This window comes from Micropterus dolomieu, linkage group LG09 (genome assembly GCF_021292245.1).
Source record: "Micropterus dolomieu isolate WLL.071019.BEF.003 ecotype Adirondacks linkage group LG09, ASM2129224v1, whole genome shotgun sequence".
In the NCBI taxonomy this organism is placed as follows: Eukaryota; Metazoa; Chordata; class Actinopteri; order Centrarchiformes; family Centrarchidae; genus Micropterus; species Micropterus dolomieu.
Window position 1 is genome coordinate 26,845,792 of NC_060158.1, and position 17,159 is coordinate 26,862,950.

General features: G+C 40.2%; 1 protein-coding gene across 1 annotated transcript in view; it reads left to right on the forward strand.

The window, feature by feature from the left end:
* The first annotated feature begins 6,955 nt into the window (after positions 1 to 6,955).
* Positions 6,956 to 17,159, forward strand: part of maneal (mannosidase endo-alpha like) — a 12,236-nt gene continuing 2,032 nt past the window's right edge. The window contains exons 1-3 of the mRNA XM_046058669.1: positions 6,956 to 8,124; positions 8,459 to 8,568; positions 14,500 to 14,576. Of these exons, the coding sequence (XP_045914625.1) occupies positions 7,620 to 8,124; positions 8,459 to 8,568; positions 14,500 to 14,576 (692 nt within the window). The 5' untranslated portion in view covers positions 6,956 to 7,619. The remainder of the gene's footprint in view (positions 8,125 to 8,458; positions 8,569 to 14,499; positions 14,577 to 17,159) is intronic.

Sequence of the window (17,159 nt, forward strand, 5' to 3'; positions counted from 1 at the left end):
AGCCCTCCTTTGTGCCTCTTTTCTATTAAAACCTCCTTCCCTCTTTCAGAGCATCTGCAAAGAAGCTCTTCATACCTTCTGCCATGGTGTGAGGTTTCCTCACCCTCCTGCAGGAACAGCTCCGGCCCTGGAAATATCAGACTAAATGAGTTAATTGCATGCTGGACATCCGTGCACGTTCCTCCAGGAGAAAAAAATGCGTTCTCCCTGCTCGCTCCTCTCTGCATGCACTCTACACAGAACCCTACTGACCCTCCTACCTCTAATAACCCCCCATCACACACGCACGCGCGCGCGCGCGCTTAGACCGCCACCACGCACACACTACCACATTTTCGGTCAAGTCCACGTGATTTCCGAACGCACATAAATCACACATTTCCAATAAGATATAGGGGGCCAGGACACTGACAACATGACCAATCAGGGCCTTGGACGATCCTTCATTAGCGTTGCACCCAAGAGCCCTGAAGGATATCACCCCGCCCACCGCCACCCTCCACCGCACACACACACACACACACACATACACATACATAATTGAACCCCTTCTGCGTTTTGCAGCTACTATTTAAATATAAAGATGAATAGTAAAGATGTCCTCTACTATGTAGGCTATTTACAAATGATGTGTCAACATAAGCAGAAGTATCTTTTATTGATAAAAAAGTGTTTGTGACATTTCCATCTGAACTGACTTGTGACTCCATATAACATCCCTTAAAAAGCCATTAATCAACTCTCTTTCTGTGGCTGTACATACAATTTACTAAATATGTTTGACATGGTTTCAAAATAAATTTGCCAAAACTACATTCTCACAATTCTGACCATAATATTAAAAAAAATAATCGGGGGGGTGGCGGGGGAGAAAAGAACTTCATGTAGTTGCATGTTTGAGAGATAAAATAACTGTCAGTGTGTCAGTTTAAAAAACAAAAGACAACAATCCTGTGGCACTCAGAGTAAAATGAATCTTATCTGAAATTCATTTTAAGCACTTTGTTTTGGGAAATTCTATAAACATAACAAATAATAGCAGTAGATTCAAAGTCTCCGCCTTTGATTTTACTGCTATGAAACTGAATCCTCAACCATTCATTTAATAATGCTTACCTTTTATGTAAATTAAGTTATTTTGATACTGTACACCTGACATATATGAATGTTAATAATGCACATTAAAAGGCTTTTTAAAATTGACATAACAACATTAAAGCTGTCACCTAATGTATACATTTAAAGTGAAAATTCAGGGTGTGTTGATTGGTAAATTTGTAACCCCTTATTATCGATTAATTAACCCCAAATCTGTGAACCCCTGTGAATTTAGACCTTAATTGGAAATTTAAGGGTTTTTAAAGGGACAAAATAGAGTCATTTGTAATGCTATTTTTTAAAATAAATTTTAAGGAGGTTTTGGTCCTTAAAAACACATGAATCCACACAGAAAGCCAATTAAAAATCCATTATATATTACAATGCATTAATGTATCTATGAATTTACTCCAAATCTGGGTGAAGCTGTTAAACACCTCAATACTGAATAGTGATCACTTGTGAATGTATTTTTTTAACAGTATCTACTAATCGTTTAACAATACTTAAAACTGATAACAAAAAGAATAAATTTCAAATCCATGAGTACATTTAGGGGAAAGTCGCGTATTAGTTAAAGTCCTGGGATGTTTAAAGGCTTTTGCAGTTTTGGCCTTCTCAGAACACCTTAAATTTATTAATTAATCAGTCAGTGACTCATTTCAAATTAATGTTCTAATGAAGGGGTAATGTACCACTGAAATGTGCTTAAAGGGCTATTTAAAATAAGAAGTGTTTAAGGGGTTTAGTTTTCACCATTTCAAATTGATTGACAAATTAAGGGATCTCACCTTCCCAAAAACCCTGTGATTAAGACATGTGTGGTATGTTTTCACATCTAAATTAAGGGTAAATTAAGTGTGTTTTAAAGGATTGTAGTGGTTCAAATCAGATCGTGTCATCTGGCTGATATCCAACAAACTATCACTATACTGTTCAGTGGAATAAAGAAAGAGTTGGCTCTGAATGTCCATACGTGAACCGTGTGTACATTAGAGAGAACTGGTGCTACACTCACTTTGTCTATACTAATCATACAAATAATGATGATTGTGTAAACTAATAGGTGGAATTTAGACACCAGATGGTTTCTCCCTATGCCTTATTCTTTCAGGATTTGTTGCCGATGAAATTCAGCTCCTTGCATTGTCTCTGCTGAGGTGACTCACGTCCACCTGTCACACTTTGTAAAAAGACATACGGTGGCCTGCTTGAGTCATTCAATCACGCTCATTAATAAGTAATGAGGCCCTTTCAAGGTACTGTATAAGACCAGAAATCTGCTCTCATCACTGCTGAGTCATGGAACTGTAATGACACACAATCACGTAGACACTCACACACATTCAGGCATTGCGTATGTGCAGAGATAATGAGCTAAAACCTGCCGTTTTCTAATTTCCTTTGGATAAGTGCAGCGTAATCTGGCCACATTTTGCGCGTGCGTGCTTGTGTTTGAGGGGTCCAGCCTGATGAAAACCAAATGACAACCTCCATTCATGCGTTTAATAGTCCAGCTAGAGGCCCTCTGAAAGTCACCATGGAAATGGAAAGGCCCACCGGCTGCTGCACAACAAAACAGGCCACCCTAAGGTGATCCGGGTCACCCAGAGGGGCTTGCGGTAACAAAGCCTTGGCACGTGCTTATTCGGTAGCCATCACTGAATCTACAAACACACAGAGGCAGTTAAGTGACTGAGAGAGTAAGTTCTTAAATATTAGAACGTGTGACTGAAGTGCACATATTAAAGTACCATTACGACTTGTATATAATGATGTTTGGTTTAAAACACACTTTAGGAATGACTGCCTGTGTCTTGTGTGTTGCAGAGGGGGGAAATAAGCAGGGGCCCCGTGGGAAGCCTGTCAGCTCACCTTTCACCCCACCTCCAGAGGGAAATCAATCAATAAACCTGATCAATAACTAATCTATAACACGCTGCCATGTTGTGACAGATATCCCTCCCACAACAAGTCTCTGGGTAGGAAAGGCCGCTTGCGGGCCACGTCAGGGCCAAGCAGGCAACATTGACAGGCTGAACCCCTCTTCCTCAAAGTAACCTGTCCGTTAAAGAACAATGACACTATTTTGGGGGATTGTTTTTTAGTTGACTTTAATGACTTTCATGGTCATCGTCACTAGATGTCATTATGGTGGACTTCGTGCATTTTTAAAGCTACCACGTGTGTGATTTTTCTGTGTTTTCTGTGACTCTGGTAGCATTAAAATAAAGAATTGTGATGAAAATTGGTGCAGTCTATTAGTAGCTTTCAGCCCATTCACCACACTGTGCCCTGGTAAGATATGTGGGAAGAGGCATTGCTCCCTACCACATTATCCATACTTAACACTACCATCAGATGGCGCCAATGTCAAATAAAAAGTCTCCACATAAATCCACAAACCTCCACATATGACAAAACTGGAAAGACAAGACTGGTGATATAGTATGTTTTCCTTACCATCAATGAATTTCATGATTTGTGGTTTGTTAGTGCATCTGTCAAGTTTTTGCCAAAGGAGAAAATAGTGCATCTGTTCGGGACTATTTACAGCAGCAGATTAATCCACATTTGGTGCTCTAGTGAAGATTTGGAGCAGCAGGATGATGTATGTGGAGTTGAGTCAAAATAAATTCATGTTTGTTCATGGTAATGAAGGAACACTGATGTGTTTTTGTTGGAGCTCTATAGCACATAGGAATAAGATATATCTGACTTTGATACACACAGACTTCACATTCAAATATATAATTTGTCCAGCCTCCAGCAGGAAGTTTGATAGCTTACCATCTCAAATCACTGACCTCACCTGTGTGTAATCCTCCAGGGGAAAAAATCAAATGGTGACAGGGCAATGCATAAAAACAGCATGAATGAAAGTTTGATGTTGGAATTATGAGCTCAGATTGCTGTGTGGTTTTGCTGCCTAATTAGTGCAGATACAATTACCTACAGGTGTACAGAAATTGCTGAAAGGAAGAGGCAAACAATGCTCTATTCATACATAAACTCATCAATAGCCTCCGTCATACAAAGGGGCATTGTATCCAACGGGATTACTGTTTCAGCACCAGGGACAGCTCTACTAACGAAGCACAGGCCTCCTTTTGTGACATCTCTACAACTTCATGCCTTATGCTGAAGGCTTAGGGATCCTTAGCTTTTAAGAAGATACTGTTGTTGCTCAAGGCTCCAAAGTGAGAGATGTGGCATGAAGCAGATTGTGGATCCATGGCCAATTAGCCATGCAAAACTATGGAATGCTTTGGAATCACACCGTCTCATCACATCCCATGGTTGAAAATTGGAAGTTTAATCAGTGAGTTCATGTTTCGTGAAATGTGACAACAAAAATCGCATATGTAGGTATAGCGCCTATAGGAAATGTAGATTTATTATAACATGGCGGGATGATTTATTGGTAAAAAGTATGATAAAATAATTCCATAATGTCATCTACAATGACCAACTATGCTTTTTATGGCTTGACTGCATATAAGAAATGGTTTTTTTTTGTATGGAAAGCCAAACAAAGTACATCTTTCACAATTTATTTGTTTTAGAATTAACAACAAATATAGCCTGCGATGGACTGGCGACCTGTCCAGGGTGTACCCCGCCTTGCACCCAATGTCAGCTGGGATTGGCTCCAGCCCCCCCGCCACCCTGTACGCAGGATAAGCGGTTGACAGTGGATGGATGGATGGAACAAATATAGCTATTGATTAATCCTATATGCAAAAAATGTGGTTATATTATACATGTAAGGTGTTCTGAAAGAACAGACTTGTTAATACATACATGACGCATGGATTGGAAGATGGCTGGCCTTAGTCCACAGGACTACAATGGTTACATTCACAAGCATACAGGTGATATTTTATTTTTCCCACTAGATGGCACATTAAGCAAGCATTCTCTGAGACCACCCAAAACCACAGTCTCATCATAGTGGTTCATACATAATCCAAAGCAAATGGAAATACTGCAGTTAGCGCACCACACAAGCATCACTTTTACACTAAACAGGATATTATTCATTTCTTAATGATGTTAATGTTTGTGCAGAGCAGAAACTCAGACACTTTAGGGATTACACTCTCATTGGGGGCATCCAAGCTAAAAATGTCTGCAGTCATGATGTATTTTATGCTAAAAATTCTTGTGAGATTTTGCTCAAGGACCTGTTTGGCTTTTACATAATAGTCAGTGTATTCCCTATTTCCTTATTTATATACTATATCTAAATGATTAAATAAAGATTAGTTTAAATTGAGTGGTTATAAGCCGCACCCTTTACCCATTAACTTAATACACTAGTAGCTTTAGTTTAGAGGATGGGATAAAAACACCCAAAAAGCCATGTTTACGGGTGAGAACATTTGTCAGTGTCAGAATTAAAGGTAAATTTTACAGCATCAGCAGAGATTGAGCTTCTTCAGTGAGTATTGATACAATGAGGTCTTTGGTATATGACAGAAAAGTACATGATGTGTGGTGTTATGCTGTAGGCTGATTGATTGTAGGAGTTAATAGGCCTAAAATAAGACACATGACTTTGAGTCCTTTAGCTTACAGGAAACAACTCAAATTCTCAGAATCAAGACTAAAGGTATTAGTAAACAAAAAAACAAAAACAACAAGCCTGTATCAGGGGTGATTAGTGCCACAACCACACATATCTACAGTATGCTCCAATTCCAAGATATTATATGGACAGAAATCCATGCTGGTATGATTAAAATAAAAGCTGCATTAAAAACAAGGTCATAGGTTTTTACTCACTGAAGCATTGCAGTGTAATTTCTTATTGAGTGTCTCAAATGCCCCAGTAGGTGATGAAGTAGCATTTTGAAATGTGTCTGCTAAAATAATGATTTGAAAATCAAAACACCACTCTCTAGCTCCAGAGATAAAACATGTCACAAACGCAAGAGAAAGCGAGATCCTCCTAGTGACACTCGTTCCACAATAGAGAGATGCTTCCCTCCAATGGGTTGGGGAGTTAAATTTACTTAATACTTAATTTACTTAATACACATAAAATAAAAATGTGGCTACATGTTTATACATTTTTATTAACAAACTAATTAATTAATATTGTACATACTGTAAATGGATAAGCTAAGAGAAAGACTGGGATTATGATTAAATAATTAAATATCACTAGAATGAAACAGGATGTGAACCTCTACACTGACTGCCTAGTTGCATGACATATGAGGTTTACAAAGCATAACTAAGTTTAAATATTATCTAGGAAGTGTCCTTACCTATGTTATTTGGATAATATAGGGAAAACATTTTTTTTTCATATGCTGATTTGCTTCCTTGAGGACAAATTTTACATTTTGCATGATGAGCATTGCCTACTGTGCAGTGATAAAAAGGTTTGGATACACTACAAGTTAGATTGGAATGAATTAACTGGATGTGGACCAATTAAATACAACGTCAGTGTCATTTCCCTATTTCAGTTGCTGTTGCTGTAGCCGACAAAAACTTTGACTCAGTCAGCATAGCTAGTACATGTATAAGTGCAACATTGCTCACTTGTTCCAAGTTAAATAGTTCTTCCCAGGAAATTTCCTAAAGAAGTCCTGGTTAGTAATAATTATAACGTTTATTTTTAATTAATTGTTACCAATAAGGATGATATGGTAATAAAGTTTGATTTAGCCATTTCATTTTCTCCAGTCTACAATTTCTATAGACAACACATATGTTTCTTCAAATGTAAGAGATTAACCTATATGCTCAAACCGCACCTCCTGCTTCTCTCGCTTGTGGCATTAATCACCCCTCATACATATCTTTCCGGTTGGGGTTAATCCCTCCTCCTGCCTGCTCGCATCACAAAAACAAATGCCTGTCTCTCGTCTTCTAGCATGAACATTCAGTACAAACAGTGTTTCTCTAAATACAGGGCTGATTCCAGCAACAGAATAGAAAACGCTTTCCAGGAAACAGACGTAATCCCTTGTCATAACGGGAATGACAAGAAGAGCAGCTGCTCGACGGACAAATGAGAAGCAGACTCACAGAGCGACCAAACCATTGGGTGGAATACAAAGGTAACCAAAGCAGCTTTATTGGAGCTTTACAGGAGCGACTAGACTGGCTTGCTGTAGAGACATGAGAGAACTGTTGAGTGATGGGACCGATGTTGCACTTTTCTCTCGAAGAGGGCAGGCTGGAGAACAAATAAAACCCGACGGGATCATCATGGCTGTGCGAAGGCGAGCAGTGGGCGAGTTATTGAAGCGTTCTAGTGCAGGATTCCCTCAGGTCGCGCTAATGGAAGTGATGTGAGATTGCTTCGCTTGTCGTGCGTTTAACAAGGCTCGATTATGCGCCAGCCTCCGCAGTGACCGAACGCTTTTTCTTTTACCTGCTCGACGCCAATTCATGCCGAAAGACGATGACTGCACTCACGGGCTGTAGCTGGCACTAAGAGGGACCCGTGTTAGCTGCTGCACCGGACTGGCTGTTTCTCCGCAGCACCACGGACAGCGACCATGACTCGGCTCCGCAGGAAAGCTCTCGTGGCACTCTTCCTCTTCACGCTCTTCATTTTCGGGGCCATGATGGGACTCAGGACGCTGAAACCCAGTGACGGCTTCTCGGACCTGGCCCCAGGCATGGACTTCACAGGAGAGAGGTCCGAAAGGAGGCGGCTGGATGTGAAAGACGTGGTGGCGTCTCCGGGCCAGTTCCACATGGGAAGCAGCGACACTAAGGTGGTTTTCACCAAATCGGACCGAGATTACAGTATATTCTATGATGTTCACATCTTCTACTACCTGTGGTACGGCTCTCCCAGCATGGACAACAAGTACATTCACTGGGATCATGTGCTGGTGCCACACTGGGACCCAAAGATTGCAGCCAGTCATGCCCAAGGAAGGCACACCCCCCCAGAAGATATTGCCTCAAGTTTTTACCCCGAACTGGGACCCTACAGCTCCAGGGACCCAGCGGTGCTGGACTCACACATGGCCCAGATAGAGGCTGCTGCAGCGGGTAAACATTCTCGCAACACTATACATGTTTCCCTTGTAATGCTAAACCTATTGACTCTCGTCCAGGGCCATAGCCAGTCCCCCAGCGACCCCAACGAAGAAAATGCAGTCTTTTCTTAATATTTTATTTATGCAGTTAACTTTTATACATATTATGTATGTAATTAATAAATGTTGTCTCAAACAAGAGTTTCTAAAAATCAAATTTTCAGGTGATAAGTTTTGCAACTATTAATGAGAAACACTGTCTGAAAGTGCTTTAACCTCCAACATCATTCATCACATTCAAACGTCATGCCTGACTGGACTCCTCTTTCTATGCTGTGGTGTTGTAGGAGTGCTGGTGTTGTCCTGGTATCCTCCCGGGGTGGCAGACGACCACGGGGAGCCCACCGAGGACCTGGTTCCTGCTGTCATGGACGCAGCCCACAGGCACAGCATCAAGGTAACTGGTGAGACAACCGGTATGTTTTTCCTTTCTGATGATTTACTGAATGAATGGCTTGCCAATGACAGTGAAATGTTAAAGCTGAAAACAACATACAGTAGGCCTATATCTTAATCTTGTATAGCATTCACACTGCATCTGCAAATGTTCCCAAGATTTCCTTGACCTAGTGTGAAAAAAGCTGGAAAGAGACATTTCATGTCAGTTTTGATCTGGACAACTGTGGTGAAAATCATATTCATATGCAACCAACATGTCAGTTGTATATTGTATGCTTAATTTGAGGACTGTCTTATTTCTATTGTCATACCTTTGGCCACACAGCAAATTGGCTGAGCCAGAGTAGTTGCAGTATTTTGTGGAAACGACAACTCAAATCTAATTACATTGAGATAAATGCATGATGTGACTTTAATAAATGTGTCTTTTGACAGGAATGTCAGATCATATTGATAGGCCTATCAGATATGGGTTACATCCTGGAATAAATACAGTGGCTCATTATAAGCAAACCAGTTTGGGGCTTGAAAGCCTGCAACATGTAGGCTACATGACAAGTAGCCTATAGTTATTCTAAAATGCGCTTATTGCCAAATTTTTATATTTATCCCACTTATCCAGTGACCTTGGGTATAATAACACTTCTGCAGCAAAATATGAATGTTTTTATTCAAGAATTTTCAACTAAACTTTTTTGTGTATTGTATTGTTCTGCTAATTGTGCTGCCTTGTGGATGTAGGTGAAGAGAGTGATAGCAATAGCATTGTAAGAGCGTCAGACAAGAAAGTGGCACAGCAACGTTCATCCGTATGTCCTTGCAAAATAGAAAACTTGATGATGATGATGATAGCTTAATGTGTCTTTTCGCAGGGCTGGTTGGTAATCTACTATAGCTGCCACGCGAAATGCTAGCCTTCTAGGAATATTCTAGTTGTAGTTAGTAACAATAGTTCTACTAGCTAGGTAGCTTGCTAACTGTCGGTTAGCACGCTAGCTAGCCCTTTTGATAACCAGATAAGTAATAGTTTATTCATCATGGTTATGCGAATGGCACAGCACAGCTAATAGACTCTGACTCTGTTTTGGAGTCTCTGGCTCTTTGTTAGCGTTCACCAAAGAATCACACAGATTTACTTCGACAAAGATTTTGCTTTTAAATGCTACGGCGATGGGTTCTTAAGACTGCATTTTTTTCCAGTTGAGAAAAAGTGTGTCGTGCCCTTTATTCCAAATGCAGCATGTCTTGCAGCTCTATTGCATTCTGGTCCACTGGGGCTCCTGTCTGAAGAAATTTGTACCTACCCAGCGGGTCCCATGTGGCATCTTCAATTTTGATGCTCTGACCTCAAAACCTGACGTTTACAGTAATATATAGGGAGATGAAAATGTTCTGCTTCAGATGCTTTTCGAGCCGAGCCAGTAGCTGGTAAAAGGCATGAAACGCTTTAGGGTAGATTTTATTATATCTTATATATAACAAAGTCATATCTGCATTACACTGAGGGGGTTAGATACCATAAAGCCATAATATGCTGAAGGTGCTTGAGACAGCAGTGGCAAAACAAGCTGAGCACAGACTGTAGATTCAGCATTAAGAGGACAGAAGAGCTTTCCCTCAGTCTACTTTCATGCTCCTTATATGGAAGTCTTAGACTGAGAACTGGGTCTCTCTGTGTGTCTCAGTCAGACTTACACAACAGTGTGTATCTCACAGCTGACCTGAGGGCTAATGCTCCAGTGTTTCAGTGCACCAGAGCTGCCGCTGACAAAATACAGGCTGAAGTCTGTGTTTGTGAGCAGTCGTGTGTGTGTGCATTTCCCCAGCAAATGTCATACATGTGTGCATAAAATGTAATTTGATATAGTGCTTTTGAATCAGGAGCAGTTTGTCTGTCGAAATCCAAAGGCAAAATGAGTGGTGAAGAGGCACTGTTTTTCCAAATTCCACCCAAACCAGACCCTGCTGTCACAGATATGAGTGAGACCATCACATGTGACAAACAGGAGGACACAGGTTGATCTATAATCCCCACTTCATCCTGACTATAATTAAGCATTGATTGATTACTGTTTGCTCAGTGAAATGTTGACCTCAGGATGCCAGCTTTTTTTCATAAATATGGTGCTTCTCTTAATAACAGTGGTGTCAGAACATAGATGAGATCTGAATATTTGAATGGAATATTCTTCTTTTTATAGTCAACACACAAGGAAATGTGCTCTTCCTAAAAAATATACATTACCATCAAGTTTCACAATAAAAGCATGAAGCTGCACTAATCAATATGTTCTATATGAACAGAAGGTCAAATGACTTGTAGTGAAAAACCCACAGAGAGTTATCAACCAACTGAGCCTACAGAGCTTTTTACCATCTGTAGGCTCACTGTTTTGGTTTTCTGGCCAGCAAGTTCACTGTTTTGGCTCAGTCTCACTGCTCTCATCGATGCATATACTGTAGCCTATATATTGTGATGTTTTAATGTTGTCTAATGTTGGTTTCTTGCACTAGCTGTATGTGTGTTTTAATGTCTTGTATTGCTGCCTTTTGACCAGGTCTTCATTGTAAAACATACACTTTCTAGTTGTGATGAGAAAACATTCCCTACATAACAAAGAGTACAAATGATTTTGTCTTTAAATAGCAAGAGAAAATCTGACTAAGCCAACATTAGACTTTGTGCCTATGTTGTTGCTGTGGGCTTCTTTGGTGTAAAGTATCACAGACTAGATGGAAGGTAAATATGGATGAGTCGGGTGCAGCTTACCCAGGTCACATTGCAGGATTTCTAATTATTTCAAGTTATTCTGAGTACACTTTCTGAAGACCTCAAGAACAGAGGTTATCTTGCAGATGTTTTTTTGTCATAATGGTATTTTGCATCTTCACTTTTGAATGTATCATCTCAGTTTACGTAATTAGCTGATTTAATGTAGCATACACCAACATGATGATATAACATTGCTTCAGGTTAGCGTTTGTCATCATCTGAAGAAAAGCCAAACACTAGGGGAAACTGTCTCGGGAGGCTTGTTTGTTGCGGCAGCATCTACACACCTGAGGCTTGAGATGTAAATCTGAGTCAGCAGGCATCGCACCAAACGAAGGGATCTGAGCAAACAAAGTACTTTTCATTCGCATCCATACGTGGTTTATTCAACTAAACAGGAACAGATTGAGCAGTGTCTTACCTCGCTGGCCTTTCATGATTTCCAACCAGTCGAGACAGCTGACAAGCCTGGGCTCGGGCGCCAAACACCACCGTGTTACCATGGAAACTGTTTAGGAAGACCTTGCAGCCTCTTTTGAAAGATGGAGTGGGCGTCGAGCGCTTAGTGTTTTTGGCTCGACAGCTCTGTCAATGCTTTACTGTTTGCCACTTAGCTGCAGTGGACCTTTTTTCTCCAATGTGACTGAAGCAGACAAGTGTACCATAGTTTTTCCTGGATGACAGAGGGCATCCATCACTCAGCTTTCAGCTCCTGCCATAGAACGTAACACAGTGTTCTCTGTAAAATCATGCTCCAGTTGCGGTGATTTTCATGTTTTTATTGAGTTCTTCTTAAGAAATACCTGCTGCCCATTAGCAAAAATTCCCTCTGTTTTACGCAAATCCAAAGAAGATTGTGCAGATAACTCTTTGAGGTTTCTATTATTGCGGAGAGGTCGCTTAAAGGAGATTTTATGAGACAGAAACCAGTGGAATAGATGTCACCTCGTGTCACCTAAATGTGTTGGCAGATGAGAGGACAATACGGGACAAGCCTGTGGGGATGGTGAGCATCTGCTTCACTTGTTCTCTCCTCCTCCTCCCTCTCAGCTCCACTTTCAAGAAACCCTCAGCAACCTGCGGGCTATACTTAGGTTCTGTCTGCTATTCTGTCTCCTTCAATCTTCATATCAGAGAAAAAGGACACTGTTTGCTTGCCTGTTTCCTCTTTGATGATTGATGGCTCTTATTTTTATACCATTTGCAAGAATCTAAGCACTGTCTGTATTGAAATGTATGAAAAGGCACAAAGGCAAAAAGAATGGCACTGAAAAACAGCACATTAAAATAATACCCCACTCGCACAATTTTACTTGTAAACTACCAACCTACATCCAAACACACCTCCTACTGCTCTGCTAGCTACTGCAACCTGCGTGCTATTGAGCTCAAATGTGATTTTATATCATGTAGGATGTTAGATAGTTGCAACATTTAAGTTTACGCCCCTGAGTTCAAGACGAGTCATCAAAAATATTATAACGTTCACAGGAAAAGAGGAGAGACGGTTTTTGCTATGAAAATGCTCAAATATGTTTTAAAAAACATATTTTTAGTGCCATAAATGACAATAGATAACTGAACACTGGGAGACAGAATTATTACTTGGAAATGTATTTTTTATATAAAAAATAATAATAAGTAAGCACTTAGCAAAGTCCATCCATCCATTGTCAACCGCTTATCCTGCGTACAGGGTCGCGGGGGGCTGGCGAAAGGCGGGGTACACTCTGGACAGGTCGCCAGTCCATCGCAGGGCAAAGTGTATAATAGATTTAAAGTCATTTGGAGTCATGTGAAGGTATAAATCAAATGAATGCTCTGCTGTGTTTTCAGCATATACTGAAATGCTGACGTTAGAGCTCAGGGCTGGACCCCAGCCTTAACCCTTCAATAATAGAGATCTAAAGAAGGGACAGTTCCTAATAAAGGCCAACTGAGTCAGTCCTGCTATATTCATACACCACTGAGCAGTGGATGAAATTTACGTCTGCAGTTGACAGACTTTGTATAAAATAGATAATAATAATGTTTATATATATTGTTCAAGATTGTTCAAGATTGTTATGAAAGTATGGTAATAATATTTACAAAATAACTTGACATCTGCAAATTGACAGATTGAAGCAAAATCATCATTTTGGACTGTGCCTCACCACAGTATGAAATGAAAGGAAAACAATTTATAGCGACAGTAAAAAGCGTTATTAAACCAGGTGAAGTTCATACAATGGATTTCTATAACAAGAATAAATAGGAAGCTGTAGACGCGCTTGAAATGATTTCCCAATATTAAAAGTAAGGCTATAAATAACGAATGAATTATTATGTGTCTTTACTACAGAGTGATTCATTTTTGCTTTTTTGTATGATAACAATAGCTGCACCCACTGGCCCTCCGCGCGAGCCACATATGCATAATTTGCTAAGTTCTGAGTAATGAGTGCTGCGTGTACAATTATGCTTCTATCTGATATTTTAAATTGGTTACCAACCGTTTAAATCAATCATGTTTATTTTTCATAGTAGGAAATAACAAAAACATAGCCAGTCAGGAATCCTGTTGGGAATGAAAGAATCTTTGCTAAATTTAAATGCAGCTATAATTGTCATTATGTATTTATTATGGAAGACTATCCCTCCCCTTGTTCGAAGCTCTGTTTTAAAACCAGAGAGGATCTGGAAAGGTTCTGATCATGTTATTATAAAGTCAGTACTTTTGTCCCTGTCCATATCCTGCTCAGGAGCAGGTCAGCTGTGCAGCAAAGGTTACCATGGTGATGTACCCCGGTTGAAAGTGAGCCCGCTTGAAATGAACATGATGCTGTCGCGATGTTGAGCAGGGTGATATTTGAGGATTCACACATGCAACCACTGTGGAACAAGTACCTCCAGAGCGGGCACCAAATGACACTTCAGTCAACAGTGTGCTTCACAGACAGACGGCTAAATAATTAGCAAGGTCCACAGACTACTAATTAAATGTTACCTTCATTCTGGCTGTCCATCAAAACATATAATACACTGGAATAATGAACAACCGAGTGCTCAGTTTGAAATTCATTGCGTAACCCTTTAATTTACAGGTTTTTTGTATTTATGTTGTGCTTTGATAATTGTTTTGTTAACAACCGTGTTAAAATGTGTTTTGCACAGGTGGCCTTTCACATACAGCCATACAAAGGACGGACGGACCAGAGCATGCATGAGAACATCAAATACATTATTGACAAGTGAGTTGTTTTTCTGTTTCCGCTTTCCTCTATGCTAGATTTGTTTCCTTTCCCTCACCAAAGGGTCAAGCTCTGCTTTCCATATCAGTGACCAGTCACTTTAGAAGTCTAGCGATCTGGTGAAACATGAAGTCTGATAGGGAAAGATGAGGAAGGTGGTTGTTGAATATAGATGTCTTCTCTGTGAGCCTGCTGTATTGGATCAGCAGGTAGCTTTTGCCCTGACTTTAACCAGTCTGAATGTGCGTCAAAGGAAACCTGACTCTTTGTCTATCTCAGAAAACGTGAGGGTTCTCAGCTTTTCCCATAACTCAAGCAACATATAAAACATATTAGCTTTAAGAGATGGACTCGGGGAAAGGCTGTGAGGCTAAGTGTTTTAAGATACTCAGTCTTAGTGTGAGAGAGGCCCATGATCTCACACTGTGACTAGGAACAAGAATAAAGAGTCTCAGTTTCCATCTTTATAATAATACAATGCTGGAGTAAAATCAAAGCCCAGCCTAGAGAATCTGAATCTGATTTCTGGACTTTATATTGCTGCCAGTATTTTCCGAAACCCACTGTGCTGACCATCTGGATAAAATGAAACCAGAATTGGAAAGACAATAAAAAGAGATGATGCTCTCAGTAAAGCATAAATATTTTCTGAACGTCTAACACAAACTCAAGTTGTAAAATCCTGACTGTATTAAATGTGCTACGTGTGGCATTTTAGCCTAATTCAGTTTGAAAAGTTACAGAGCCAGGACAGAGCCTGCAGCCTTTTACTGCAGGTAATTTCTATTTTGCCGGACTGCCACTGACAAAGTTAACTGGAACACTAACCCATATAGAGAATGAATATATTTGTGATGTCCCCAGAAACACATCAACTCAAATGAATGTTAATGTTGCTGTGCCTGTGACTAAATATTTATATATCGTAAAACTTGAATTAATAGCCGAGTCCCAAATAGCCGCCTACCCCGTTTCCTGGCCTGGTGTGGGAACACATTTTGACAAATAAACGCAGGTCTCAATTAAACGCCTGGTCTGGTTTTTATAGAAGTTCTTTGGACGTATAAAACCTCTTAAACCCAACCGGGTTGCCCGCTTTAGCTACTTCCAAGCTGCTTTGATCGGTAATACAAATATTAATGTTTAAACGTATGATCAATATGTCAGTATGGACATGCTGCACAACGTTAGATCAGTTAATTTCTCCACAATTCAATCGCCAAAGTCTAATTCTTATGGATTTACCGGTGTACAAGAGATGAAAAGGGAAAAAAAGTGCCGACTCCCATTTCCTTTGAAGCGCTCGTTAAGTCCGAATGTGTCCGTTCCTTGATTATATATATATATAAGTTGTGAATCCTATCATGTGAAGTTCATCGCTCTCTATCTGCTAACTTCTGCCACCCTTCTCTCATCCTGCACCCTGTTGTTGTTTCCATTATGTTGCTGCCTTCAAATTAAAAGTGCATAAGCCGTTTGTCGAAGCTAGATCAAATGAACGACGTGTATTTGATTTTATTGGATAATTTTTATACAAGTAACATTCTGTTTGAAATAAATAAACTGTTTCAAAGTAGCCTATTTCAGTTTTGTGCGAGAGGAATTAAAGCCCTGTCCCATATGGACGCCTGTCCCAAATAAAGGGAGGGTCAATTCAGTGATTTTAGCAAATAAAAGCCTGGGCTATTATTCAAAGTTTTACAGTAGGCAACTGTTTAACTGTTTAACATGTTAGCCATGTCAAATGTACAGGTGCTGGTCATATAATTAGAATATCATTAAAAAGTTGATTTATTTCAGTAATTCCATTCAAAAAGTGAAACTCATTCCACACAGACTGATATATTTCAAGTGTTCATTCCTTTTAATTTTGATGATTATAACTGACAACTAATGAAAACCCCAAAATCAGTATCTCAGAAAATTAGAATATTGTGAAAAGGTTCAATATTGAAGACACCTGGTGCCACACTCTAATCAGCTAATTAACTCAAAACACCTGCAAAGGCCTTTAAACGGTCTCTCAGTCTAGTTCTGTAGGCTACACAATCATGGGGAAGACTGCTGACCTGACAGCTGTCCAAAAGACGACCAGTGACACCTTGCACAAGGAGGGCAAGACACAAAAGGTCATTGCTAAAGAGGCTGGCTGTTCACAGAGCTGTGTCCAAGCACATTAATAGAGAGGTGAAGGGAAGGAAAAGATGTGGTAGAAAAAAGTGTACCAGCAATAGGGATAACCGCACCCTGGAGAGGATTGTGAAACAAAACCCATTCAAAAATGTGGGGGAGATTCACAAAGAGTGGACTGCAGTTGGAGTCAGTGCTTCAAGAACCACCACGCACAGACGTATGCAAGACACGGGTTTCAGCTGTCGCATTCCTTGTGTCAAGCCACTCTTGAACAAGACACAGCGTCAGAAGCGTCTTGCCTGGGCTAAAGACAAAAAGGACTGGACTGCTGCTGAGAGGTCCAAAGTTATGTTCTCTGATGAAAGTAAATTTTGCATTTCCTTTGGAAATCAAGGTCCCAGAGTCTGGAGGAAGAGAGGAGAGGCACAGAATCCACGTTGCTTGAAGTCC